Below are 27,966 nucleotides of genomic sequence, written 5' to 3'. Positions count from 1 at the left end.
TTTTAAAGTTGCATTTCAGGTGGTTTATTGAATTTTAAAGAACTTGCCAGCTCTACAAGTAAATATTTACAAGAAGTTCAACAGGATCACACAACAAACCACACATTTCAAACACATAAGCAAACCAACCATGCCTATGTCACCAGCTGTGGAAATGTTATATTATTTGTGGAGCTCTGAAGCTCACTCAAGATCAAGGGAAAATGTATCTTATAATCATGGACTGAAGGATCACTGGCCTGCTTCTCATCCATCCCTTTGCTGTAAAATAACAGAGCCTGTAGATCAGGCCCCCTTCCCCATGAATGCTGGCTTCGGTCCTCAAGTACACCTCCCCTCCCCATTGTGTGTCAATAATTAGTTACAAGGGATGCCAAGAGACCTGACCACTTACCAGCACTGAAACTCCTGGCTTGGGCCTCCAATTCTGATCCCTATTGAGGGGCATTTTATAGCCCCCAGGAGAAGATGAAGGTCTCAGTCTGTTGCTCTCTGCACTGGCAGCGCTGAAGAGCATGGGTATTGAACCTTGGTGAGCTGCTTTGTCATCAAATAGAGTCTCAGCCCAAACAACTGCAGTCCAACTTCCTGCTGCACTCCCACTGCCAAGTGAGTTAAGAGCATTGCAAAAAAACCAGTTCCATTTGAAACCATTTTTGATTTGCCCCACTCAACTGGCTGCTGAACCTAGGGCTTCTGAACATTTACTCAGCACTTTCCCTCCAACCCGTCTACTTAAAGGCCAGGTGTTCCTAAGATCAGTGCTCCTTTCCCTTCTGCGTGAGAGCACGAGACACGGCTATCTAGCCCTGCCTTTGTGTTATGTGAAATGCCTGCGCAGTTTGGCTTATTTATCAGCATTCAAGCGTTACACTGTAGCTGCAGCATCTCAAGTTCCCCAAAATTCCTATGTTCCACTGCTTTGGCATTGCAGTATCATAACCAGCTGAAAACCATGCTCTCGCCTCAGCTACACGTCCATGAATCCCAGTGTGGTCAATGGGAGTTACGTGTATATAGCGGAGAACATCATGTGGTGCTGGTAGCCTTGGTTGCAAAACTATACTAATTATAGTCTACAAAAAAAATACTAGATTTCCTATATTTCTTTTCACTCCCTCCCCCCTACCACGTTCAGGCATCTAAGAACATCTCAAACCACACAGATGAGGGACTCCACTCCTGCTGAAATCTGTAGTAGTGCTGCTTCATGAACATCTTTACCAGTGCTAGTGTCAGCTGTCACACCGAAGAGAAAGCCATGTTAGTGATGGGGCTCTTCAGTATGGCTCTGGAAAGTGAATGTTCACCGATCGGCAGCCAACGTACTGATGCTACTGTGGAGGAGGAGATCATTTTTGACTCAAACACCATATACAGATGAATATATACAAAAAACCCCAAATACCAGGCTGTAGGTTCCTTACCAATGTCACAAGTATAGGTGATTGCATAGAGGTTCTCATCTAGTGCACAATACGTTTGCGGATTAAAGTAAACTATGACTTTGTATTTTAGAAAGAGAAACTTTATCTTTAAAAAAAAAACACCAGGAGAGACTGCCACCAGCCCCCTTTTGCTAGTGCAATATAAACAAAAAAATCCAAGAGTCCAAAGATACCCAGCAATATGTCCGTTACAATCAGCATGCTTTAGTGACAAGCTACTACTACACTCTGGAAATCAGAGCGCTAAAGAAGTGCAAGGCTGCTCAACTTGCCAGGGGGCGGTCATTTTCTTGACCCTATAAAAATCCAGTTAAACAAGCCACTCACTGCAAACAGCTATATGAGAGATTTTTTACAGGCATTGCACTCAGGGAATTCATAGTTGTTCCCTCGGCAGTCATAGCTTGGCTGCACTGAACATACAAAGGGCCAAATTCTGCCTTCAGATAGGCACATGCCATTTCCATGGAAATCAGCGGGAGCTCTGTGCATCGGAGGGCAGAATTGGGACCACAGAAGGAGTTCAGTTACTGGGATGGATTCAGATTTAAACTACAGCAGTTTTACACCAGTGCAAGAGAAATGAGAGTAAGGCCTCATAACGTGGAATTTCCTGACGAGTGCCTGTAAAAAAAACCCAAGTTGAGGTTTTTTGGGTTGTTTTTAAAAAGGAAATTAAGACACCACACACTGTAGTAGGTAGTTGTGATAAGAGGTTCACAGGAACAAACTCTGAAGTAAATTTTAACTTTCTTTACTGTTTACAGGATCACACGATGAAACAGCTGTATTTCTTGGAGTGGCACTACACATACATACACTACTTACCATTACAATCTCTTCAGTACTGCTCTTGCAAGGAGTTAATTTGGGACCAGCATGGGAATCTCGCTTGCAAAAATGTTTGTAGAGTTCAGTGGAGACCACTCTCTGGCCCTTATCTGGAACGCCACAGAGTGGTGGAAGTGGAGAATTTCAAAGGTTTGGATCAGGCCCTATTCAAGTCAAGTCAGTGTTATCAGTGACTTTAATGGGAATTGGATCAAGCCTGTAGATTCTGTTAAGTGCTTGAAACCTATCCAGATTCCTGTTCTAATTAAGAGCTAAGTCCATGACAAGTCTGAAGTTCTATTCATGCACTAACCTCTTTGTGCTCTGTGTTTTGAGGGCTGAAGTCTGCTGAGTTCAATCAGTGAAATTCCACTAGGTTTGCATGCACATGTACATATCCCCTGAACACCTGGCTGCAGAAGTGTCATTTCAATGGGTGGTTTTATCACAGGGTGCCTGTCTCCTCTCTGGGAGCCCCATTTCACAGATAGGAACTGAGGCACTAAGGGTACGTTTACACAGCCTGCAGAAGCAAGCTTCCCAGCCTGAGTCGACAGACTCAATCTAGCGAGGCTTACACTAATGCTCTAACCCCTCTCCCAAGGCTTCAGAGCCCAAGCCATCCCGTTCAAGCACTGTCTACAGAGCTATTTTTAGAGCACTAGCATGAGCCCCACAAACCTGTCTGTTGACCCAGACTGTGGGCTGTGTCAACGTATTCAGAGAGGCTAAGTGACTTGTCCAAGGTCACACAAAAAAAAGTCTGTGGCAGAGCAGGGAGTTGAACCTGGGTTTACCTTGTCCCAGGCCAGTGCCCCAACCACTGGGCCATCCTTCACCTATCACTAGTTCAACCTAGCAGAATTAAGCCCTAAAGACTGGTTTTGAAAGCAAGGCAAAAGGGGGAACGATAGAGAGACGACTTCTTCCAAGCACACCCCACTCCACTGTGTGGATAGTAGGACTGCACTTTTTCTGGAGCAAGAATTAGCCTTGGAAGAGTCAAGCCACAAGATATTTTTGAAGCACAAAAAAGTGAGCTGCTAGCAAAAGAGCATTCTCAAGCACAGCTGCAATAAGATGAACAGAGAACTGCCTCTAATGCATATGCTAGTGCCACAGGCAGGCTTCTTAAGAGGACTTCCAGTAAAGAACAAACTAACTGGCACTTTACTACCAAATACATACTTTTTGCAAACTGGGAGCATTTAGTACTTGTGAAAGCAAGGGACTTCAAATGTTATGGGGAGCCAGGTGTTCTGCAGTGCAAGCTTTCCTCACAGAGCTCTGCCAATAGTTCTTAATCCTGACCTGTAATATACCCTACCATATTGCTGGCTTGGGCCTTTCTTGAGCAAAGATTTGTGGCAGACTGTAACAATTTTATGTTTTCCTTACTACCGCTTAGGATGAAATCAGCTGCTGCCTTTTCACCTGTAACCCACATTGGGATTTGAACTCTAGCCTCCAAAGGTGAAAGGCTGGTGTACTAACCTAACACATAACTAGCACTCCTAATTAATATTTAAAATTAACAAGCTCAAAGTGCAACTTAACACTCACAAAGCACTACTTATTACCACACACACAAGGGAGTGGGGGCAGCATCCAGAAGCATTATTTCTTCTCAACAGGTTTGACTTTCCCTTGATCTTCCACTTTTCTGATGGCAGCTTGGATAGCCTCTTGATCACCTAGAAACTGGTGACGGCTAAGAGGACGCAGATGCTCATCGAGTTCAAGGAGCACAGGCACGCCAGTAGGGAGGGTAACATTAACAATATCCTCATCGGAGATGCCTGCAAAAAAGAGAACAAAAAATGCCACACAATTAAACCCAGCACAAGGCAACCTCCTGCCTTAAGATTGCCCCCCCAAGTATCTCTAAAGACATTGGTTCACACACACTGCTGCAGCAGCAATCTGTTCAGCTAAGCAAGGATTTGAGGCGCAGGGACCGTTATGGCTTCTTGATTATCTGCCAGGCTCAATCCTAGCCCCAGTGCAGGTTAGCACTAACTTATGAGAGCTGGCAACAGTCCCTAGGAGACTCTCAGTCAGCTGGAACAGGACATGGAGGGGTAGCATAGGAGCCAGCTAGATGCACACTGGAAACTTCCCTTCTGTGACCCTGAGAGTCCCTAAATGCCAACTGGCAAAGTGCACACCATACCCTAACTCACATCAGGCTGGACGCACTGTGTAGGATGTCATATGCAAACTGGTAAGAAGCTGGGCATGAATATTAGTGTGATTTATGTGCAGGCAGTGTATAAGGAATTAGAGAGATGTGCTGGAACTATGTTCCTAAAGTGTGTTCAGCACACAGTGCGTAAGTCCAGGCTTTCCCAGACAAAAATGTTTTGCCTGCGGCTCCAGTGTAAACTGAGCCAGGTGAGGCCAGAAACAATGAAAGTACACTTACATAAAAGGTAAACAAAGCCATCAAAACTAGGCAGTGCAGGAGAGATTTCCCACTAATGATCACAACAGGGGATGCTGTACCTCCAGGAAGCCTGCCTCCCTCTTGAAATAGAGACAATGGCTGTTGGGAAATATAAGCAGGAACAGAAAGCCCTTTTGGCATTCATCACCTGAGAGACACAAGGAGTCAGAACTCTTGAAATATAAGAAAGGTGGAACCTTCACTCAAGGGCACTAAAGTCTCTGGGGGCTGACTACAGGTGAGAAACCTACTTGGACAAAAAGTTTACTTCAGCAAGTTACAGTTTAAGTCACTAGAAATCATGTTTTGTTGCTTGTAACCTTTCCTCTCTTTCAGTCTTACTTGAAGTCACTGAAACCTATATTCTTTGTCAATAAACTTATTCTTGTTTTCTTACAAAGCCCTCTCACGCTGCTGTTGCACTTCACTTCAGTGTATGTCTCCAGCTCACCTGACAGGTTGATGGGCCCTCTTTGGAGGCAACAAATGCAATACCTTCTTGTGAGTGTCTAGGGAGAGGGACTGGACACTGCAAAGAGACGTCTCTGGGGAACTTGGGAGCTGGGGTTCACTGATTGTTACCTGCAAGGCAAGGTGTGGACTGGCAGCACCCTGAAGAATTTGCTGGGCAAGGCAGACAAGCTGGTGCGTTGGGGAGCTGATACATAGCTTAGCAGCAGCAAAGCTCACTCATATTGAGGCAGAGCAGTAACACGCTGGTTGCAGTTTTGGCTGACCTGAACGGGATGTTGTGCAGTCTATGTGGTTTTATAAAAATAAGTGAATATAATGTAACTGAGATATGCTTCATGCAAAAGGTCTCTTGTAAGATATCACTACAAAGCTTATCTACTGAGTGTAATCATCCTATTTGTATAAATGTACCACTTTTGTATCTGAAATTAGGAATATGAAGTATAACTGAGGGCCTATTGTAATTATGTAAAGTGTGGGCCATTAATGGTGGTTTGGAATCTTGATGACTTCCATTAACTAGGACCACTGTCTGCAAATGGAGGTTTTACCCCTAAGTCTTCCTGTATACCCGCAAGTGGGTAATGAAGTCTTGCAGTGATGTGATCATGTCACCTGAACTGGATTCCATCTTTAACCTGGTGTTTTTCAGTTGAGAAGGAGGGGGTGGGAACTCAGAGAGACAAAAGGATTCTCACCTTATGCAAAAGATATATAAAGGGTTAGAAAAGAACAAAGGGAGGAGAGTGCTATCACGAAGAATCCCCTAGCTACCACCTGAGCTGGAACAAGAGCTGTACCAGGGGAAATAATTGTGCCCAGGCCTGGAAGGTGTCCAGTCGGAGGAAAAAACAAAAACAAAAAAACAAAAAACAAACAAACAAACAAACAAACACTTACTGAAGCATCTCTGAGGGTGAGATTATCTGTATTTAGTTTAGTTAGACATAGATTTGCGTGTTTTGTTTTATTTTGCTTGGTGACTTTGTTCTGTCTGTTACTACTTGCAACCACTTAAATCTTACTTTCTGTATTTAATAAAATTACTTTTTACTTATTAACTCAAGTATGTATTAATACTTAGAGATGCACAGTTGTTTGCTCCATCAGTGTTATAGAGGGCTATCATAAGCATTCCCAAATCTGGACCTTAGCGTCCAGAAATCTGGGTGCCTACATGAACCCCTCTAAGCTTAATTACCAGCTTAGATTTGATCTCGCTGCCACCAGCCAAAAATTCCAGGGTTTTGGCTCCCTCTGGTCTCCCCAAACCCTTCCCTGGGGAACCCCAAGACTCAGAAGCCCTGAGTCTTACCACAAAGGGAAATAACCCACTTCCCTTCCCCCTCTTCTCCCACCCAGAATTTCCTCTCTGGGCTAACCTGAGAGTTACTGATGCAACCTCTTTACATCACAATACCAAGAAGCATGTCTCCTCTCTTCCACAAAGAGACAACCAAATACAAGGAAACAGAAATGATTCTCTCTCTCTCTTCCCCTCCCACCAATTCCCTGGTGCTGCAGAGCTTCACCCTCCGTAGATCTAACACAAAGAGAATTTCCCTCCCCTTCGTTCCTTAGCCTACCCAGAGAGAAAAACTCAAACAAGTCTTAAAAAGAAAGCTTTATATAAAAAAAGAAAAAAACATAAACATGATCTCTGCATCAAGTGACAATACACACAGGCTATTGCTTAAAAGAAAAATATGAATAAACAGCCTTATTCAAAAAGAGATACAATTTAAACATTCCAGCAAACTACACACATGTAAATACAAAAAAACCAACAAAAACAGCCTATTGTTTTTTCTACCTTTGTACTTACAACTTTGAAACTGAAGATTAGAAGCTTACAGATAGAAGAGATCCCCTCTCATAGCTGAGAGCCAGACAAAGACACAGACACAAAAAATTCCCTCCCCTGAGCTTTGAAAAATCCGGTTTCCTGATTGGTCCTCTGGCCAGGTGTTTGGTTCCCTTTGTCAACCCTTTACAGGTAAAAGAAACATTAACCCTTAGCTATCTGTTTATGACAAGGGCGAACAAAGGGCGAGTTTACCCTGCATAAGCTTTATACAGGATAAAACGGATTTATTTGGGTTTAGATCCCATTGGGAGTTGGGCATCTAAGTGCTAAAGACAAGCACACTTCTGTTAGCTGTTTTCAGGTAAACCTGTAGCTTTGGGGCAAGTAATTCAGACCCTGTGTCTTTGTTGGAGCAGACAGGTGCGTCTGGCTCAGAAGACAGGGTGCTGGAGTCCTGAGCTGGCAGGGAAAACAGGAGCAGAGGTAGTCTTGACACATCAGTTGGCAGCTCCCAAGGGGGTGTCTGTGAGCCAACCCATCACAGATATCAATGGGGGAATTCCCAGCAGAGGAAATGAAATCAGTTTCTTCTCCCTTTGGGCCACATAAGTGAGGCAGGTAAGAAAATCTGCCAGCAGAACACATCTTCCTTGAAGACTGTTTTGGGCAGGGACTTCCCTCCCCTGCCTTCCACAGTATGTCTGCACAGTGCATAGCAGGGCAGGGCGCTGATCTTTAATTAGTGCCCAAAGGCGCAACTGCAGTATGAAACTGCCTCTGCTACACAACCAATTTGTCAGTCTCTTCAAAAAGGGCTATTCAGGATTACCCCTCCCTGTTTTTAAAACCCTGAACGCTCCAGCTTCTCTCATAAACCTTGTCTATAAAGACAGACTTAATTCTCCCACTATTAGGGCAGACCTACACTGGGACCTTACAGTGGCATAGGTCCCAGGGCTGTGAAAAATCCACACCCCGAGCAATGGAGTTAAGCCGACCCAACCACAGACACCCCACCCCACCTCAGACAGCACTATGCTGACAGAAATTCTTCCATCAACCTAACTACTGCCTCTCAGGGAGACTGATTATCTATGCTGATGGGAGAACCCCTCCACTAAGCACTGCTGGTATCTAGAGTGAAGTGTGATAGCAGTGCAGCTGTAGCCATACCCTTGGCCTTCACTGATATAGCTCCACCACAGTGCTACCAGTACCAGGGCTTGTCTACTCTTGAAATGCTACAGCAGCATAGGTGCACCAGTGCGACTGCAGTGATTTGGCGTAGAAACTACTGACACCAAGGGGAAGGATTCTCCAGCCAGCAAAGGTAATCCACCTCCCTGAGAGGCAGTAGCTAGGCCTACGGAAGAATTCTTCTGTTGACCTAGTGTTGTCTATACCTGGGGTTAGGTCAGCTTAACTACATCCATCAGGAGGGGTGGAGTTTCACACCCTGAGCACTGTAGCTGGGTCATCCTAACTTTAGGTCTGGCACAAAAGTCTGCACCTGGCCTACACTAGACAACATGGTAGTAAGAACACTTGTGCCCACCCAACATTACTGCTCCCACTGCTGCCAGATCAACAGTGAGAAAATTGCTAGAGTAAAGGGAGGCTTATTTCTGTCTACACGTGTTTGTCTGTGGCAGTCAGCGCGATCAGTGATGGGTCTTTTCTGCAGAGGCCACCATCTGGAGCAGTTTTCCCCTCTCTCTTTCCACCTGGTTGACTGTACAAAAGATGGCCATTTCTCTCTCCTACTTCTATTGAAGTCCACTTGTTTTTAATTCTGAAGCATTTTGGGGACGGAGATTCTGTAAGACAGACTACACAATAAAGCTGTATTGTACTGATCACATAAATCACTAGAAAAAACCCTCAATCAGTCCTTCTCAAAACACACACGGGCCCGCACATACCAAACAGACAGCTCAAAATCAGGATTTAAATGTAGCCAGAGAGTCATTGCGGGTTGTTTCTACATAATGGGTAAAATTTTCAAAAGCATCTGAGTGATTTTGGAGCCCTTGACTTTCAGTGTCTACACTTTTGAGCTGGAAGGTGTAAATTCCAACTCCTGGAGACATACCCATGCTAGCTCTGCTCAAGCTAGCGCATTAAAAACAGAGTGTAGCCACAGCTAGGTGAGCAGGTGAAGGGATTAGTTGTTTTATGCTATTTTTAGAGCTGGAAATTTGCACCTCCAGCTTCAAGTGTAGACATAGCCTTTGGCTCCTATATGACTAAGTAATTGTGTATGTACTTGGGGCAAAATTTTCACATGTCCACACATACATTTCCACCCTACAAACATCTGTGCAAGAGAGAAAGTTGTTGATAATGTCTTGGATCCCCTTTAGGAAAGGGGGTTACAGAAGCAGATTGTAACTGGAAAGCTAGGTAGCCTGAAGCAATACAAGTTCAGAAAATAAACACAACCAACTTTCTAAATAGACTAACATGCCAAATGGACAAAAGGACAAGAGGCAAAGTACAGGTGAGCAGCTAAGAAAACAGACAGACAGTTCTCACAGAGCAAAGGGGTATAAACTGACAAATGATTTTCACATTAAGTGAAAGGGAATGACCAACATATAAACAATCAAGACATTCATAGCAGCACTGTTACCATGAGTGCAAGAAAAACACTGATCACAACTTGAACTATCAGTTGCTTTAATAAAAATTTAACTTCATTTAAAGCTCTCCATTGTTTGAGAGACTTTCAGAGCAGTTAAACAATAAAATTCTTCTGCCCATGGGAACAGGATGGCAGATTAATCCTAATAGGATACTTATATCGCTCCACAACTGTACACTCCTTTAAATTAAAAAAAAAGCTAAACAAAAAGTAAAGTTCACAGATCTCATGAGCAAATCTCATTTGTGGTTTCAGTGTGAACTGAAGCAAGACTATTGTTTCAAATGACTGATTTGGGTTTAAACCCCAAAATTCAGGAGGACATATGCAGCTGGAGAGATGTTCATATAAACCCTTGCAAAATGCAAGCACCAAAGTTTGACAGCTTCACTCACTATCCTATAATTGATCAAAGTCAGTCTGTAAGACAGTTGACACTGGCTGAGAACAGAAGAATTCTAAGCAATAGCTCCAAGAACCCCAAAAGAGACTACTATATTCTGAGAGCACACTCTTAAGTCAATAAACTTTCTGCATGGGAATTCTAAAAACTCTGGGCTGCTGTATTCTTCATTTAAATAAAGGCTGTAGGACATGTGTCTTGTATTCAAGGTTGTGTGTTTGTAACACTAATGATTGCAAAAATTCACATGGCGCTCATTCTAAAGGATCCTTAAGCACTTTATAATCTATAAACCAAATTCACCCTGATGTAAACGTGCAGATTAACTGACTTCCTTACAAATATGGAGAATTTGACCTTCTACAAGCAAGGAATTGCTGTGTTCTCCCCTCTAAAATTCGGCCATTATTCAGTACAGACACAGCACATCTGGTGAAGACACACTATGCTGACGGGAGCTCTCGACATAAAAAGCCCACCTCTAGCAAGCAGCAGAAGCTATGTCACCAGGAGCAGCTCTCCCTGTGCACACAAGTGCTTATGTCGGTGTAACTTGCAATGCTCAGGTGGTGGAATATTCACACACGAGTGGACACAAGTTTTGCAGACAGAAGCTATGTCTACTCCACAGCCTAAGAAATGCCCAGACTGTTTAGATTATGCTGCCACCCAAGAAAATCACAGCCAAAAGGTGAGAGGTGAAGGTTGAGGAGAAAAGGAGGAAGAAATCCAAGAGAGGTGCTTCACACCTGCTTGGTTACTTTTACCACAATGAGAGTGTTTGCACATGGGAGCCTTTTACTCAGAATAAAGATATTTATTAAGCACATTGGGCACCCATTTCAGTTGCATGCTGAAAACTGCACAGATAAAATCCAAGAGCACTTCCAGCCAGCCAGCCTGGCTAAGACATTGAACAGCAATCAGGACACTGGAAACATGCCACTCTGACTAGCATAAGCATCAGCTAAAGCTGCTATCCAGTTACTTCACACACAGTAACACAAGCCAAGTGACCTTTCACTGCACTTCTGCATCCATACCAGTCCATGCTGAGATCCCATCCTCTCTCCCCATCTAAGCAGGGTAAGATAAGGTCAGTACTTGAACACTGGCCCTCCAAGAATACCTAGGTGCTGCAGGACACAATACTTATGATTCAGTAGGAAGGACTCATTCCTCAGAGTTAATACCAAGCCAGTGTCCCAGCACAGTGTTAGTGGGTACAGTGTTACTAGAGATGTGGTCTTTCAGAAGTCTGAAGAGTAAGGTTTTGCCTACTCATGGTCATTTGCAAATTAGGGATGTAAAATGTTAACCAGAAAACATTAGTCTTACCAGTTAACCCACCTTAACCGTTAACCCCCACGCCAGCTGACCCGAGCAGCTCCAGCCGGCCCTTTAATCTGTTAACCATTTAAAAAAATATATTTTGCTTAAACGGTTAACTTTTTTAATGTTATTTACATCCCTACTTGCAATCCTATAGTATAGTACTTGTGTCTTGGGGAGAGTCTAACCCAGATATTTGCATTCTGCCTACCTAAAATTCCTCCTGAAGTTGCAAGTGGGCATTCTATTTTCTACTTACTGTCCCACAGTGTTGTGTGATGTTTTTGTACACTGTTAAACAGGTACCGCATTCCACCTCAGTGATGGCAGGACCCATTTCAGGAGCAGATGAAGTAAGTGATCCTTACTTTGTAAAGAGAAGGTCTAATAAGTTATTGCAATGTTGTATCAGAGCTAGTTTCCAAGCACATTTATGCTACCAAATTTGATCCACTGAAACTCACTGGACTGCACAAGTGTTAAAGATTTCTTATGCCATTATCCTTCTTCAACGTCCTAGAAATAAACCTTTGTTTGAGGTTTGTTCTTATAAGAGATTTACCCCTTTGTAGTACACGTCACCCTGCAGGCTTAAGGACACCCTTGGAGCCAGATTCCAGCCTCTCGTCCAGACACTTTAGGCAACCTTGTGTTATCAGAGTGATGTAATTGCAGCATCTGAGGATTCCCTCTGCAAGGGAAGGAGGACAGCACTTGCTGGATAAGCAGAAGTCACTATTGGAACAGGAGTTTCACTAAATTTTGTTTAATGGGTAACATACAAATTACTGCTCTGAAACATTTCTGTTGAGGAAAATATTGTAGATGGGAGTCTGATTGCACTGGCTTTCTGAAGTGACTCATTTTCAAGAATCAGTCCAGCTTTTCTCATCTGCTTTTAATAAGCAACCTACATATTTCAGAACCCCTATGAGGTCATTGTCTTACTATTTACAAGCTTTTCCTTTCCTTCCATCTCTATGGTTACAGCAAAACACACAAAAGCCACACCAAATATCTGCCCCAATTAAGCAGTCCTTGCACCCAAACTGTATCTTCGGGACATGATTCTTCAGACAGAATGTACAGTATTTTGCACAGTACTAATCAAATTCCCTGACAGCCTGCACACAGTTGCAACCCCATTAATGGCTAGTGCAGAATTTGGCCATGGATGTTTAGATTATTAAATGAGGCTCCAATGTATTATTCCTGTTGGCAGTATGTGTAATTAAGATCCAAATCTGGCCCCCTACAGAGAACTCCATTAAAAAGTCTGGATTTACACAGATATAATAGCAGAATCTGGCTACTAATCTTTATGGTACTCAGATTGCTTTAGTGAAACCAAGGAAGCAAAATAAAGGACATATTTACATTAATGTAGCAAATTACATAGAACACTCATGAGGGCATTCCGTGCCAAAAAACTAAAAATTCTGCATAAAATATTTTAAAATTCTGCAAATTGTATTTGTCAAATAAGTGTGGAGGTTCCAGCATGGCACTGGGGAGCACAGGCCACTGGCCACACAGAGGTGAAAGATCACTGTTCAGCTTTCCCCACACCAAGGCTACACCCAACCCCGACCCAGCGCAAAGACATACCCCAGGGCCCTGCCCATCTGTGCCAGGTGCACCACATATGAGCAGGCAGGCTCAGCCCAGCAGGATCCAAGTGTGGAAGGGCTTAGTGTGGGGGGCGGATCCAGGTGTGGGGCAAAAAGGTTCTGTGTGGGACAATCTGGGCACAGGTGGCTTGGTGGGGGATTTGGGTAGAGAGGGGATCTAGGTGCACAGCGGCTTGTTGGGGGGGTTTGGGGTGCAACCATTATGGGACTTTGCAGGGGAGTGGGGCTTGCTCTGGGTACAGTGAAGGGAGTAGGGTTGGCAGAATAGTCTGAGTATGAGGGGGTCTGGATACATGAGGGTTGGGTAGAAGGGGGAGCAGCTCCCTGTACAGGGATCCCTCCCCCTGCAGCTCAAGGAGCAATGGGGGCAGGAAGCTGGGGGAGAAGGGAGGGAAGAGGGAGAGTTTGCTCCTCCTAGAGCCAGGGGAGAAATCTGGGCATGGGTCTGACACGCCCCACATGCCGTACAGGGGAAGAGAAAGTCCTACCCTTTCCAGCCCAGCCAGGACTAGCAGCTGAGCCCAGCACAGGGTAGGAGCCACCAGCTAGGTCTTCTCCAGTCCGCCTCCTGTCCCACAGTGATTTACCTCTCTGCCAGTTGCCCTGGGCACCTAAAACATACTGCTGGGGAGGGTCCCATGACCACTCATGTGTCTTCCCTTTGCTTCCCTGTCAGAAAGTCATTTTTCTGCAGGGAAGCAAAGAAATCTGCAGGGGAGATAAATTCTGTGCATGTGCAGTGGCGCAGAATTCCCTCAGGAGTATTAGAAATAGGTCTCACTCCCATGACCCGTAAGATGTTGTTGTTTTTAATAGGCTTGGAGGGAAGACATGATCCATCATTGTGCTAGGATGGCAGTGCTACTTTTCAGATGGACCATGACATTGATGTCTTGACCACATATGGTGGTCAAAGAACCCATCATAGTACCAGCACATGGTGAGGTTTTAAGCCAAGGTCCTGGCAAAATCCTCTTTAAGGAAACTATATTCTGCCTCTAAAATTCTCTCCCACAGGCCAAACTTAAAGCAGTCTCAGTCTGCCACTGCCCAACAATGACAATTATAAACTAGCCAGTGAGGGGCACAGAGCAAGGTGTAAGAAGGCATGCTCAGTCCTCACCCTCTGATGCCTAGAAACCACTTAGACTCTCCAGTGCCTAGCACCTTCACATTTATAGTCTCACCAACCTGAATACATCTTGTGCAGGAAAGTATTTACAGTGGTTTCTCACCCCTTCCCACAGAGGTGAAGAAACAGATCTCCTCCCTTGCAATCTCAGAGCATACTGAGCTCTCCTATCCCAGACATCATCTTCCACCTCCCACTCAGCTGATGGTTAATCAGTCCCCAGACTGATTGGGGAATGTGATTAATTAGCTTTCTCCAGAGGAACTTATGGTGCCTAAGGGTACATTTACACAGCAAAGAAAAACGCACCACTAGCCCATGTCAGCAAATTCAGGCTCACGGTGCTCAGGCTATGCAGCTGTTCCATCGCTGTGTAGCCTGAGTCCAGAAGTCTAAAGCCCAAGGTCTGGGCCCCTCCCACTCTGCCAAGTCCTAGAGTCCAGGCTCAAGCCTGAGCCTGGAAGTCTACACAGCAATGAAACAATCCGAGTCCTGTAAGCCTGAGTTGGCTGGCATGGGCCAGACCTGGGTTCTTCTTTGCTGTGTGTAGACATACCTTAAGTGATCAGAGGGCTGGCTCACTTGTTAGCCTCCAACACTCTGTCATGCCAGGGTTCACACACAGATCATTCCCTGCACATGTGCCCTTCCTGCACATACATGTCAGCCTCATTAGCATCATGTCCTGAACACAGAAGACAACAAAGGGAGGTGCTACGCTGCCTGCCTGCCAATTGAGAAGCACTGCTTCTGACTCTGGTGAGTCGTTGTCCTCTCCTGGTGATAGCCCAGCCCAAGAGCTTGATTTTCCTGGCCCAGTCTGACACTGAGCAACCCAGCCTGCTTTGTGTCATGCCCACAGTTTCAACAGCATACAGTATTTTTTCTTCATTGCCTGTCCTGACAATTGCACAATACTGTTAAACAGCAACTGGGTTTTACGCCAGAGGAGGCTGCATTTCAGTGGAGAGCAAAGAAGAGAACAGTGCCTCCCAAAAGCATATGTGGCTCTCCCCTTTCATCCACATGGAAGGGAAACTCAGTTGCTCCTGCAGTACCTGTATCCAGAAGGAGCACTCAGTGAGCCCACAGTGAGGAAGGAGTGTCATCTGGGAAGGGATGTAGAAGGTTCCTTATGTAAGGCATGCAGGGCAAACCTAACAGCCTGGGGCTGCAGTCTCTTTTCCATAAGCCCCTCTGCAAGTTGTCCCCTTGAAATTATACTGTAAGACTACTCACAGTAGAAAGCACTACACCTGGGGCTCTTATAGAAGGGTCCTCAAAGTCTGAAGCCCCAGTTACCAGGAAAAATGCAGCAGGTTCCTTTGCAGAAGTATTTAAGGAGCTCTCCTGCGTGCACCCCAGCTTCACACTGAAGCAATGAAGGGAATCCAGCCTTTGAAGTTAGACTGCTGTACTGCTACTAAATCTTAGCATCACCATCTCTGGCCCTTAAACGCATGTGATCGGGTCATGCTGTATGTCCTTTCATTAATTTCTATTTTTAATCCCCCCCCCCCCCTTCTCAAAACCACAATGTAGATATACACAGTTACAGGCAGCCAGGGTGCTGCAAGAAGCTTCAACCAGCAAGCACAAAACAGAGAGGGGAAAAAGGAATTTAAGGGGGAAGATTTTCAAAAGCATAAATAGAAGTTGGACACCCAAGACTTACTGACATTCAATGGGAGCTGACACCTAGCTGTACTGTGAGCATCAGGAAATCTCCCTTTAGCTCTAAAGGCATCTACCACTGTCACAGATTACCTGACCAGGGCAAAAACAGCACATGCTCTTGGAGGACAATTTTATATCCCACTTTGCATTAATGGGCAGGATCACACAAACCACAGAGCCATATTTATCTGTCACTGACTTCAGGAGAATTGCACTGAGGATAAAATTGGGCCTGAAGGAGTTACTGAAGAGTTGATGCTGTAGAAATGAGAGCTTTTAAACAGTTTACTTTGGGTGAAATTCACTCCTGTGCTGAGGAATTATGCATCACTTAAACACTAATCTCTGTGCAGGGGTTTGTTTCACCTCCAAACGCATGGGGGGAGAGAAAGGAGAGGGAGTGTGTCTCCCCCAATCTGTGTTAAATATTGTTTTCAGCAGAATTGCTTGGCTGTTTTTGTTTTTTTTAAAAGCCATCTTCCATGGAAATTTCAACACATCCTGCTAAGCCTTGTCAGCCAGGAAAGTCTGCGGCTCCAGAGCAGGTTTTTTTTGTAATGTAGTTAGCAAGCCTGAGCCTTTCAAGCTTTGTTGTAATTAACCATCATGAGGGCAATGTTCATGTCCAAGGAAATACTTGGCCGGGATTTAGAAGCAGCTGTGTTTCCTTTTAAAAAAAGATCTTGAGTCAGCAAAACCTCTTTAGAAAGTCTTTTGCTGAAAGTTTCTCTGAAATGATTAACTATGTGTTATTTTACCTGTCTTAACCTAAGAAAGGAAAATCTTTTAGTACTTACTTCCGTTCAAAGCCTCTTGGCTTAAATCAAGGAATATTCAGTTGTAGTCTCAAAATAGAACCAAAACATTCAGAAGCAGCCACAGATTTTTAATACCTATGTTCAGATATCGTGAGCCTGATTTTCAGATGTGCCAAGAACCCACAACTCCAGCTGAGTTAATGGGAACCTCAGGTGTTTGGAACCTCTGAACAAAGTCAGGTCCAAGATATCCCAAGTTGGTCAACCAAAAAGACAGCGGCCACTCAAAATTGTTGGGCCACACAAATTCATTTGTTACTTAAAAAGACAGCAGAATCTACTCAGGTAGGACTCCAGCAAGGAGCTCAACACCTTTCAGGAAAGGGTCAGCACCTGAGAGGGTAAGGCCTCCATAGCCACATTTAACTTCAGTGGGAGTTTTGCTCAAGTATAGATAGAGTATTAGATCAGAAAAGAAAGTGGCATGTTGGGGTGTGACCAGAAGGATGCAACTCTGCTCGGCTGTGTTATTTCTCTGCTGTAGTACATGTGTATGGTCCCTAAGTCACCATACACATCTGATTTATGCTTACAGCAGTCCCTAGGCTAATCTAACTTATGCTGAGGATTGGACAGCTGTAGCTTCATAATCAGGGAGTTGTAACCAGATCTAACTCTCCTCCAACACCTGCACCAAGATCCAGTTGGTGCAGGACAGACTGGTTACTAACTCACTCTATATTCTGTAGAGTTAGTCACTGACATTGCTGGCTCCGAACACGGTTTGTGTCTGCGTACAGTGTGGTTAAAAGTTACGCAGGAACTGTGCTCAGCGAGCAGTATATCTCCCTTGCCAGTGGGCTTGGATGGTACATGACTGTTTTCCTGTAACTGATTCAGTGCACTTTTTTGTGGGCACAAGACATCCATACCACATGAGTATAACTGGTTTAGCAATCTTCTTCCCAGCTCTGTGAAGTACTTTCCAGAATACACCTAGCATGGTAACCAGAGAGCAGGGAGTGTATGTTCTCTGCACACTTTGGTGAGACAATACTTGCCCAGACTGTCCTAGAAAGAAAATGATGTTGGGCAGTGCAGTTAGGTGCAGATACACAAACATGGACCTGATGATACAAGCTAGTGTAACACAGCACTTCTCTCTACTTGCAACCAGCAGAGGTGACTACACCTCTAGCAGATTACAAAATCATGGTTAAAAAAGTCACTGGGACCAGGACCTACATTCGTAACTGAAGAACAGGAAGGTGGATTGTGCTAGTTTCTGGAGGACCTAAACTTGGACCCATGTCTGTATAAAAACCTGTCTCAAATTGGCCCTGGTCTATCCCAGCTCACACCTCCTCAGCCCCTAAAGGAATCAGCAAACCTCTGTAAGGTCCAGGAATGCAAGTTTAGCTGTTCACTGGTAAAGGACAGTATATGCATAGATGAATGTTTTAATAAGCATCTACCCGAAACAGTAAGTCAATACAACACTGACGTATCAGTGATGTATATCTTTTTAAGAGTAATTGCTCGTGACACATCACAGTAACAGATAAGTGTTCCCCTCACACACTTATAGCCAGGCACTTCAATGATATGGTGAGTGGAAAAACAGTATAAAATCTGTTTGTATCAATCATCACAGTAAAATAGGGGACAGAGGGGAAAACAAAAACCAGAACAAAAACAAAAGAGGGCCAGATTCTGATCTTGGTCACACTGGTGTCTATTAACTCCGCCGAAGCTGGATTGGTTACCCTCCTTTTTTACACTGCTGTAAATCTAATCACTTAGAAGATGAAGAAATAAAGCAAACACATTGTGTTGAACAAAAATCGGATGGGAGGAAGGCAGTGCAAGAGATCAACCTATTATTTAGTCCTTCAACACCACAGATATTAAAGCTCCCATAAGAACTCTTTTATGGGATCAAATGCTGCTTGCCATTTAAGAGAGTGTACTGTTGCAAGTGTGGCAAAACTGGCTCTATGTATCAAATGCAAAACCAAGGTTGGATCAGCATAGAAGAGCACTTTTTAAACAAAACAGAAGCCTGGTTACTGTTACTACTAAAGCAGAAAGATTGTGAAAATCTTTACCTTCCAGATGCTTGAGCAGTGCCCTAGTGCTGTTTCCATGAGCAGATATGAGGACCATTTTGCCGCTTTTCAGTTCTGGTGCTATCTTTTCATTCCAATAGGGAAGGAGTCTCTCCAGAACTTCTTTTAAGCTTTCAGCCTTTGGGAGTTTATCCTGTGACACATCACAGCATTTATATCTGCGATCATTATAGATCTCTTTGTAGTAAGGATGAGATGCAGTTATGGGAGGTGGAGTAACATCATAGCTTCTTCTCCATATTTTCACTTGCTCTTCACCATGGTTCAGAGCCATTTCGGCTCTGTTGAGACCTATCAGTGCACCATAGTGGCGTTCGTTCAGACGCCATGAACTTTGGGTGGGAACCCATTCTTGCCCCATCTCTTCTAACACCAGCCAAGCAGTCTGAATAGAACGGCTTAGGATGGATGTAAACACATGGTCAAACTGAAAACCTAGTGCTTTGAGGTGTTTCCCACAGTTCCGAGCTTCCTTTATCCCATCGCTGCTCAGCTTCTGATCCACCCAGCTGCAAAAGCGGTTCTCTTTGTTCCAGGCTCCTTCCCCATGTCTTAACAGAACAAGTTTGCACTTAGTCATTTTGATTCTGGCTTCACTCCGCTTTTAGTCTAGTATTTAATGTTGATCCATCTAGACAAGAGATATGAAATGAGTATGTCACTAGAGAGTAAGTTGTATGTACTTTAAGTATTGTGTCCACTGAAGGACATTTTGTGTCCTCTGTGCCGATTGCTAGCCTTTGCATTCTTTTCCTCCCCACTACATAACAAGTGACCACCACCTTTCCTTAGTGTTCACTTCTTCCACCCAACCTGTAATTTTTAGCCCACTTAGGTCATGCTGCTACACTAATTAAAGCAGCAGAGATACAATCAGATCTGATATCCAGGCTTCCCTCAAGTTCTCGTATAGTGCAACCTTGGTCTACAGGCCTGATAGCGTTTCGTTACAGTTCCCCAGACAATCTTCATTCTGGCCATTATACCAGTCTATGTTCACTCTCCTCCCATTCCTGAAAAAACTTTGTCCACAACTTCCCTTAGGCCTGGTCCACACTTGGCAAGGCGGTGGGGGGGAGAAATGATCTAAGATATGCAACTTCAGCTACGAGAATAGCATAGCTGAAGTTGACATATCTTAGATCACCTTCCCTCCCGTACTCACGGTGCAGGATTGATGGCTGTGGCTCCCCCCGTCGACTCTGCTTCTCGCTTTGGTGGAGTTCCGGAGTCGACGGCAGAGCATTCAGGGAATCAATTTATCATGTCAAGACGAGATATGATAAATAGATCCCCAATAGATCGATTGCTATCTGCCAATCCGGCAGGTAGTGTGGACCGACACATGAAAATCATCCCCTCCCACTCATCCAGCCACATTCTTGGGAGTTGAGCACTTTAAGGCCATTCTAGGATGCACATAACCAGTGAGCCTATTTTTTAAAAAATAAAAATAAATAAAGAGAGCCCACAGAAGACACTGGTTATTCCTTCCTCTTGATTTGCAAGTAAATCCCATTTCCTTTGTGTCCATGGATTAGACTATAAGATGTTCATGCAGGGACCACAACACTTCTGCATTTTGAGCATTGGCTTGCTAAACCCCGGGTTGTGAGTTCAATCCTTGAAGGAGCCATTTAGGATCTGGGGCAAAAATCTGTTTGGGGATTGGTTCTGCTTTGAGCAGGGGATTGGACTAGATGACCTCCTGAGGTCCCTTCCAACCCTGATATTCTAGGATTTCTTGTACAGCATCAGGTAAATTTGGAGTTATTGAATTTTAACAGCATCATCCGGAATAAAGCTATCAAAACACAGCACATTTTCTTTTTGTTTATCTGCTGCCTCAACAGGAGTCTTATCTTCAGTGGGAGATGGATTGTGCTGTTCGGCTAACATTTTCCAGAGTGGCCACAGATTTTTGGGTGCTCAGCAAGAGATACCTGGGACCTGATTTTCAGAGGTGCTGAACATCTGCAACTTTCATGAACGCTGACTGGAATTTTGGGGGCTCAGCCCCCAAGTCTCAGGCTGGGAACCCCAAAAGTCTCCAGCCATTTTTGACTTGACATTATGAATGGTGTGGGCCAGGGACCATGCATTCGACTGCCTTCTGAACAGCACAAAACACATCAGCTTTGCAGACTAGGTCTTCATCTATTCAGATGGGCTAAATTACCAAATGGAATCAGTGTTTTGATGCTGCTGACTAACAGCGTGATCACACTGAACGGTGTGCTAGAATTCTCAACCACCCTCATGGAACAGAGCGTACAGACATAACAATGGTACCATGAAGCACTTCTTCCAGCTACACAGTTCAGTTTGGTTACTATTCGTAGCTGCAAGAGCAATACAAGCCCCAGTCATGGATCAGGACCTCACTGAGCTAGGTGCTGTACAAACAGAACAAGAAAGTCTCGGTCTTAAAGATCTTACAATTTTACCTTATGTTTCCAAAGCAGGGGTCTATCGGGCTCTCTCTGCACCCAGCTGAAGACATCAGCATCCAGACACCCCTCAGCTCAAGGAAAACCCACACAGGCCAGGTTACCAACAAAACTAGTTGCTGTGGGGGTCTAGAAGAGCCAGGAGGAAACACTGACCAATTGGGAGCCAGCAAGTCAGTGAAGGCGGCTTGCCTGCTCCCTCTCAGGAAGGGTGTTGGTGAGGCTGCCACAAGAGTAACCCACTATCTGATGTCAACTCATGGCTTTGGCCATTCAGCTCCAGGCAGGCTTCCACAGGGTCCCAAAGCATTTTACAGGAAACCTGCAGACCTCTTCAACAAAGAATGGAAGCCAGATGGACAAGTGGGAGGGGAAAACAAAAGATGAAGGTCACAGAGTAAAACATCTGCTCTTACAGAAAGAGGGCCACAGATCTTTAGTCTCCATGGAGAATTAGGAGACCTTAGTTCTGAATCTCATTGACACATGTCCTGCTCCACACACACCCTAAATTCATAGAAATCAGGTGTGTACTACAGAAAGTTCAAGTCAATCCTGATGGGGCTGAAACTTGTGACTCCATAAATTGCAAGCAAGATGCTTACAGTATTAAGCCATCTTTGAGAGCCTAGTGTTCTAAGAAAAAAATGCCACAAAGCATTTCTCCTTCTGGAGGAAAGAGGAAAAAAGTGCTTCCCTTTCAGTGGTCTCCTTCTACAGAGACTTTAAAAATATGCTGCCCACAACAAGATACCATGCAAGTTCCTATAGCACTATAACCTGTATAAACCATGGGCTCTTTATGAGAAGGTTCATTTTCTAGATACTGAACGTTTATTGTTCAGATCAAAGGATTGTATCATCCACAGGAACTGGTCAATTGATTTACAAGTCCAAATTCAGACCTGATGTGACCAGAAAGGCAAGAAAGTTGCACCCCCTTATGTCAGTTCTGAATTGGGCACCACGGGAGCCCAACACAAGTCACTTAGGGATGGCAAAGGAGGGGAAAAAGATGACCCCACCTAGAGGTAAGTCTGTCTTGGGTGTAACTATGGATTTCAGTAAATTATATACACTAGTCTCGTAATTATATTTCGAGGGGAGGGGTGGAAATGTGTCTCCTTAAATATCAGCACAATACTGAAATAATTAGCTTAAAAAGCTATAGTGACATATGGAAGTAATTCCTCACCTGAACTATTGCAAATGCATTCCACTGCCACACACCCCCAGGCACAGAGACTTGAGCTGCTGTTAAAAGAACATCATGGCCTCAGTATGAAGCTATCTGCAGGAAAAGAAAAGGCAGTTAGAGTCTTGCCACAGGAAGGAACTACACCGACAACTAGTCATGCCAATGCTGTCAACAAAGTGAGCCACCAACCCTGCCTCTTTGGGTAGGTCTACATGGCAGCTGGGTGCATGCCTCCCAGACCACGCAGATAAGACTCACACTAGCTCTGCTTGAGACAGTGTGCTGAAAAATAGCACTGTGGATGTTACATCTCAGGCTAGCTACTCAAGTTCAGTCCCACGCAATCTCCTGGGCCCAAGGTTTGGTAATTAGCCCAAGCCTTCACCAGTGCCGCAACATCCACATTCCTATTTTAGCATACTGACCTTGGCACAAAGAGCGGGAATGTGTTAATAAAGTTTGCGGATGACACGAAGCTGGGGGGTATTGCTAACACGGAGAAGGACCGGGATACTATTCAGGAAGATCTGGACCACCTTGTAAACTGGAGTAATAGTAATAGGATGAAATATAATAGTGAAAAGTGCAAGGTCATGCACTTAGGGATTAATAATAAGAATTTTAGATATACGTTGGGGACGCATCAGTTGGAAGCGACGGAGGAGGAGAAGGACCTTGGGGTATTGGTTGATAGCAGGATGACTATGAGCCGCCAATGTGATATGGCTGTTAAAAAAGCAAATGCGGTTTTAGGATGCATCAGGCGAGGTATTTCCAGCAAGGAGAAGGAGGTGTTAGTGCCGTTATATACGGCGCTGGTGAGACCCCACCTGGAATATTGTGTGCAGTTCTGGTGTCCCATGTTTAAGAAGGATGAATTCAAACTGGAACAGGTTCAGAGACGGGCTACTAGGATGATCCGAGGAATGGAAAATCTGCCTTATGAAAGGAGACTCAAAGAGCTTGGCTTGTTTAGCCTGGCCAAAAGAAGGCTGCGGGGGGATATGCTTGCTCTATATAAATATATCAGGGGGATTAACGTTAGGGAGGGAGAGGAATTATTTAAGTTTAGTACTAATGTAGGCACGAGGACGAATGGGTACAAACTGGATATTAGGAAGTTTAGACTTGAAATTAGACGAAGGTTTCTAACCATTAGGGGAGTGAAGTTCTGGAACAGCCTTCCGAGGGAAGTAGTGGGGGCAAAAGACTTATCTGGCTTTAAGACTAAGCTTGATAAGTATATGGAGGGGATGTTATGATGGGATAGTTTAATTTGGGCAATTGATCTTGGATTATCGGCAGATAAGTCTGCTCAATGGTCTGTGAGGGGATGTTGGATGGGATGGGAACTGAGTTACTGCAGAGAATTCTTTCTTGGGTGCTGGCTGGTGAGTCTTGCCCACATGCTCAGGGTTTAGCTGATCGCCATATTTGGGGTCGGGAAGGAATTTTCCTCCAGGGCGGATTGGCAGGGGCCCTGGAGGTTTTTCGCCTTCCTCTGCAGCGTGGGGCATGGGTCGCTTGCTGGTGGATTCCCTGCAGCTTGAGGTCTTCAAATCTCAATTTTGAGGATTTCAATAACTCAGTCATGGGTTCGGGGTTGTTATAAATGTGTATGGGTAGGGTTTTGTGGCCTGCCTTGTGCAGGTGGTCAGACTAGATGATCATATTGGTCCCTTCTGACCTATGAGTCTATGAGCTGACCTAGTGTGAATCTGTCAGCTTGGGTTGGGAATCACCTCCCAGCTGCATGAGATACAGATCAGGCACTTCAGAAGAGAGAAATCTGCTTGCCTCCCAAATATTCCAAGAAGCCACTAACCACACTTCTGCAGAGACTTGTTTAGGCAGCACAGTCTATGTCTTGAAGAGCTTACAGATGAATATGATACAGGAAGGAAACAACAATAAAGGGGATACTGCCAATGTAGAAAGACTTCACTGAAGTGGGCTGGACTCTGAGTCTGTCCAAGTGAAGAGGGCAGCATGGCAGAGGGCACAAAGCCCAGCGCAGGGGGAGAAGAGGCTTGCTAGGAAATGTGGAGGAGTTTAAGCAGCAATTGGGGTTGGGATGAGAGTTGTATTAGGGTGTAGATGCAAGATTGGAGCTGTATCTTACAGATGAGATGTCTGTTGTTCCACTCTGCTACACAGAGTGAAGCCAATGAAGTTACACTAGACTTAAACAGCTGTGACAAGAGTGGGGACTCACGTCTGAGAAGCTTGAACTTAGTGCTGAAGAACAGAAGCTAGTGAAGGATCTGAGAAGTGATGTGGCTGGAGCAGTGAAAATAAATACGATCTTGGGAGTCATGTAGCTGTAGCCTGGAGGGGGGATGAGGGAAAAGAGGTGCATTGCAGAGCAAGAGCAGGAGGTTACAGTACTATAGATCATAAGCAAACATGGAATGAAGCAAAGTTACAGCAGCAGGAATAGAAAGGGATAGAATGTAGAGACAAGATAAGAGGAACAATCAACAATTCATGATTAGAAGAAACCGATAAATGGGAAGTGAAGGAGAAAGAGGAACCAAAACCCAAGCCTCTGAACCACACCTGCTGGGGCTGAGCAAGAAATTGATGACTAGCTCTCTAGAGCAAGATCCATGACATCCTTACATGTGGGTTCAGAGAGATGGAAGTTACTGATTGGCTTCTCTGGGAGACACTGAACCTGTCTCCCTGGGTGAAGTAGGCAATGTCACCTGTAGGGAAGAAGACTGGGAAAAGTGACAGAAAGTGGAGAAAAGATCAGCTGCCTCTGTGCCCAGCTACATGCTGTTCATTTAGAAACCACTCACATGCAAAATATCCCTGCTGCTATAAACAGAATAAAAAAGTCAACAGTTTGTGCATTGCAGAGTACTCATACTCATCAGTGGTGGAGACAAAACTCTGCACTGGTTAGAGAAAAATCAGGTAATTGCACTTGTTCAGGAAGCATCCTGCACCTGCAGTTATCTGGATTACATGAACTAACACAGCATTTTGCCTACATAACATTTTGCCATGGGGAGAGGGATAGGTCAGTGGTTTGAGCATTGGCCTGCTAAACTCAGGATTAGGAGCTCAATCCTCAAGGAGGCCATTTAGGGATCTGGGGCAAAATCAGTACTTGGTCCTGCTAGTGAAGGCAGAGGACTGGACTTGATGACCTTTCAAGGTCCCTTCCAGTTCTATGAAACAGATATCTACTTTTTTAATATTTATTTTGCACTGTCCTCCCACTGCAGAGATTTGAACACATTTGGGTCAAATGGGTTCATCACTGTTGCCATTCTGATTTGGTAGCATTTCAGATACACTGAACACAAGGTGAAGGACAAAAGTGAATCAGATCCTCTATTCGAAACAAATAAAATTAAACTGCATTTTTAAGCTTTCCAAAACTGTTCTCTCCTTATTCCCTTATTTTAAAAGGCCATTGCATTACTTCCTAGAAAAGATACCAACACAAAAGAACACACATTCTCTATTAAGCCGCAGTGGACTTTTCCAATATTTTCACATCAGTTTTGTATTTCTGTAAGCACATAGGTACATTTAGTATCTAAATACACAACACTACCATTTGTCACAAGTGAAGTTATACACTTTTCAGAGTCAGTGAACTGGATGATCTTTTAATCAGAATTAATATATTTTTTTTAAAAAAGTAGCTGAGTTTGAAAGCTTCAGGATTGACAGTCATAAAAGTCAGAAGGGGTGGGGGGGGGGGGGGGACGACAGAGACTTCAAGAGTGTTACCTTGGATGATTTAACAAATGTACCTAAGCAACAAAGGGAGCCTAAATCCTATTTTCAAAAGTGATTTAGGCAGTTAGGCATCTTGTAAATCCCAATCAAAGGAGTTAGGTGGATTTGGCCATACAACTCACTCATGCACCTTTGAAAATTTCAGCATAAGTGAGTTAGGTGCCCAAACCTACCTACTCCCTTAGACAGAGATTTACAAGGTGCATAAATGCTTAAGTCACTTTTGACTAGGACTTTAACACTTTTGAAAAATTTTATCCTTTGCCTCTCCACAGGGCCAGGGCTTTGTTCAGTTAAGTTTTTAAGTGACTCAAGCCATAGGGCTTCCATCACTTTCCCTATGATCTCAGTCTGATAAAAAATTGTTCCTGATGTCTACTGAAAATCCCCCCCACTTAATGTCCTGCTATTGATACCCTATAGTGCCACACCGAACTGATTCTTTCCTCTTTGGACATGGCACCTTTCAAGTATTCATGGATGGTTTCATGTCCCACTCCACCTTTTCAGCCTATTTTCAACATCACTTTGATTAGTTAAGAATGAAACCCGAGCATTTTGTGATGAGAACAATCTCAGACCTGACACACACACCAGTCCCATTGAAGTCAAAGGACTTTAGGCCTCATTCTGCTGTCCTTATGAAAGCTACTGTAGAACAGCATATTTGGTTGTGCCTCACAATGAAGCGAAAGGTAACTTGTAAATGGCAACACCTTAGACGGGCACAGCCTTGAATACAATGCTGTCTTGAGGCCCAATTTTCAGAGGTGCTGAGCACCTGCAGCTCCCACTCTAGGGTGACCAGATGTCTTGATTTTATAAGGACAGTCCCAATATTTGGGGCTTTTTTTTATATAGATGTCTATTCCCCTCCTCCCCTCCCCCCAATACTCTTATCCCAATTTTTCACCCTCGCTATCTGGTCACCCTATCCTATCCCACTCTGACCAAATGACATTATGGCTCCGAGCACCTCTGAAAAAAAATAAGTTCTGAATGGCATCTGTTTCTTTTGAAAACACTCCCCCTTCATAAAGGCGTTACTGCACAGCACCTCAGAAATTGCTCATTTAGCAAAGTAACTTTTTTTAAAAAATGCTATTTTCCCAAGCAACAATCCCCCTGCCCCATCACTTATACTGCACAGCTCACACCAGGGTAGTAACAGCCCTGGAGGAAATTAAGTTGTCCCAAGTGGCCTTCATACGGCTAGAAAGAGATCAGCAGCGCTAAGAATTACCACTTCTGTTCGATGGGCCAGCGTGCCTCAGTATAGCTGACCTCAAATCCTGACTCACATCCCAAATCGAGAGAACCTACAAACCATCCTCCCTCCCCGCAGGCTGGCGTCACCAGCGCACGCTCCGCCTGCACTCCGCATGGCCAGCCGGCGCGGGGCAAGCCGCTCGGACCACGAAGAGCCCAGGAATAGGGAGGTGCATTGGCAGAGCTGGATTGGGGGCGCACGTTGCATTTCCACCAGCCTCGATTGTGCCAGCAAATCCCTCCTGTGCATGAGCAATTCACCCCTCTGGGTTTACCAATGCAACCCCCTCTCGCTGGCTGCGTTAATTAACCTTTCCCCCAATCAAAACAGTTTTACCTGGCAGAGATCAGAAGAGTGAAACCACCCAGCAATATCAGTGCAGCGCCTCCCTGCAGCCAGCAGCAGCCTCACGCTAACAGGTTCAAACCGGCTTCTAAAGAGCGCCCGTGTGAGCGGAGTGTTCAGCTGTCACTCATTAAATAGCCGGGCCGCTCCCTATCAGAGCCGGGCCTAGGGCTGGACTAGGTGACCGAATCGGCCTTTTCCGGCTCTAATTTCTGTGATGCTGTGGGCGGAA

The 27,966-nt window shown here is 44.6% G+C and overlaps 2 protein-coding genes across 8 annotated transcripts in view; one reads left to right on the top strand and one right to left on the bottom strand.

Annotated features, from left to right (window-relative positions):
• Positions 1-27,899, bottom strand: BPGM (bisphosphoglycerate mutase). Of its 7 annotated transcripts, none has more exons than XR_012656508.1 (5): positions 27,726-27,899; positions 22,358-22,453; positions 18,692-19,343; positions 3,843-4,078; positions 1-1,337 (listed from the first exon to the last, which is right to left on the bottom strand). XR_012656508.1 is itself a non-coding variant. In XM_075069285.1 (5 exons), exons 4-5 carry the CDS (start codon positions 19,290-19,292, stop codon positions 3,897-3,899), a joined length of 783 nt encoding a protein of 260 aa, XP_074925386.1. In that variant the 5' UTR covers positions 19,293-19,343; positions 21,319-21,494; positions 22,358-22,453; positions 27,726-27,899; the 3' UTR covers positions 1-3,896. The 7 variants fall into 7 exon arrangements, 5 of the variants coding, with proteins under 5 accessions (XP_074925386.1, XP_074925388.1, XP_032654470.1 ...); XR_004376241.2 differs by having other exon boundaries at positions 1-1,239; XM_075069285.1 differs by adding an exon at positions 21,319-21,494 and having other exon boundaries at positions 1-4,078.
• The window catches only part of LOC116835616 (aldo-keto reductase family 1 member B1), a 645,245-nt gene that overhangs the window by 467,457 nt on the left and 149,822 nt on the right, over positions 1-27,966 (top strand). The window lies entirely within an intron of this gene.

This window comes from Chelonoidis abingdonii, chromosome 1, assembly GCF_003597395.2.
Source record: "Chelonoidis abingdonii isolate Lonesome George chromosome 1, CheloAbing_2.0, whole genome shotgun sequence".
In the NCBI taxonomy this organism is placed as follows: Eukaryota; Metazoa; Chordata; order Testudines; family Testudinidae; genus Chelonoidis; species Chelonoidis abingdonii.
The sequence above is the reverse complement of the archived record's forward strand: the minus strand, read 5'-3'. Positions and strand labels throughout refer to the sequence as shown.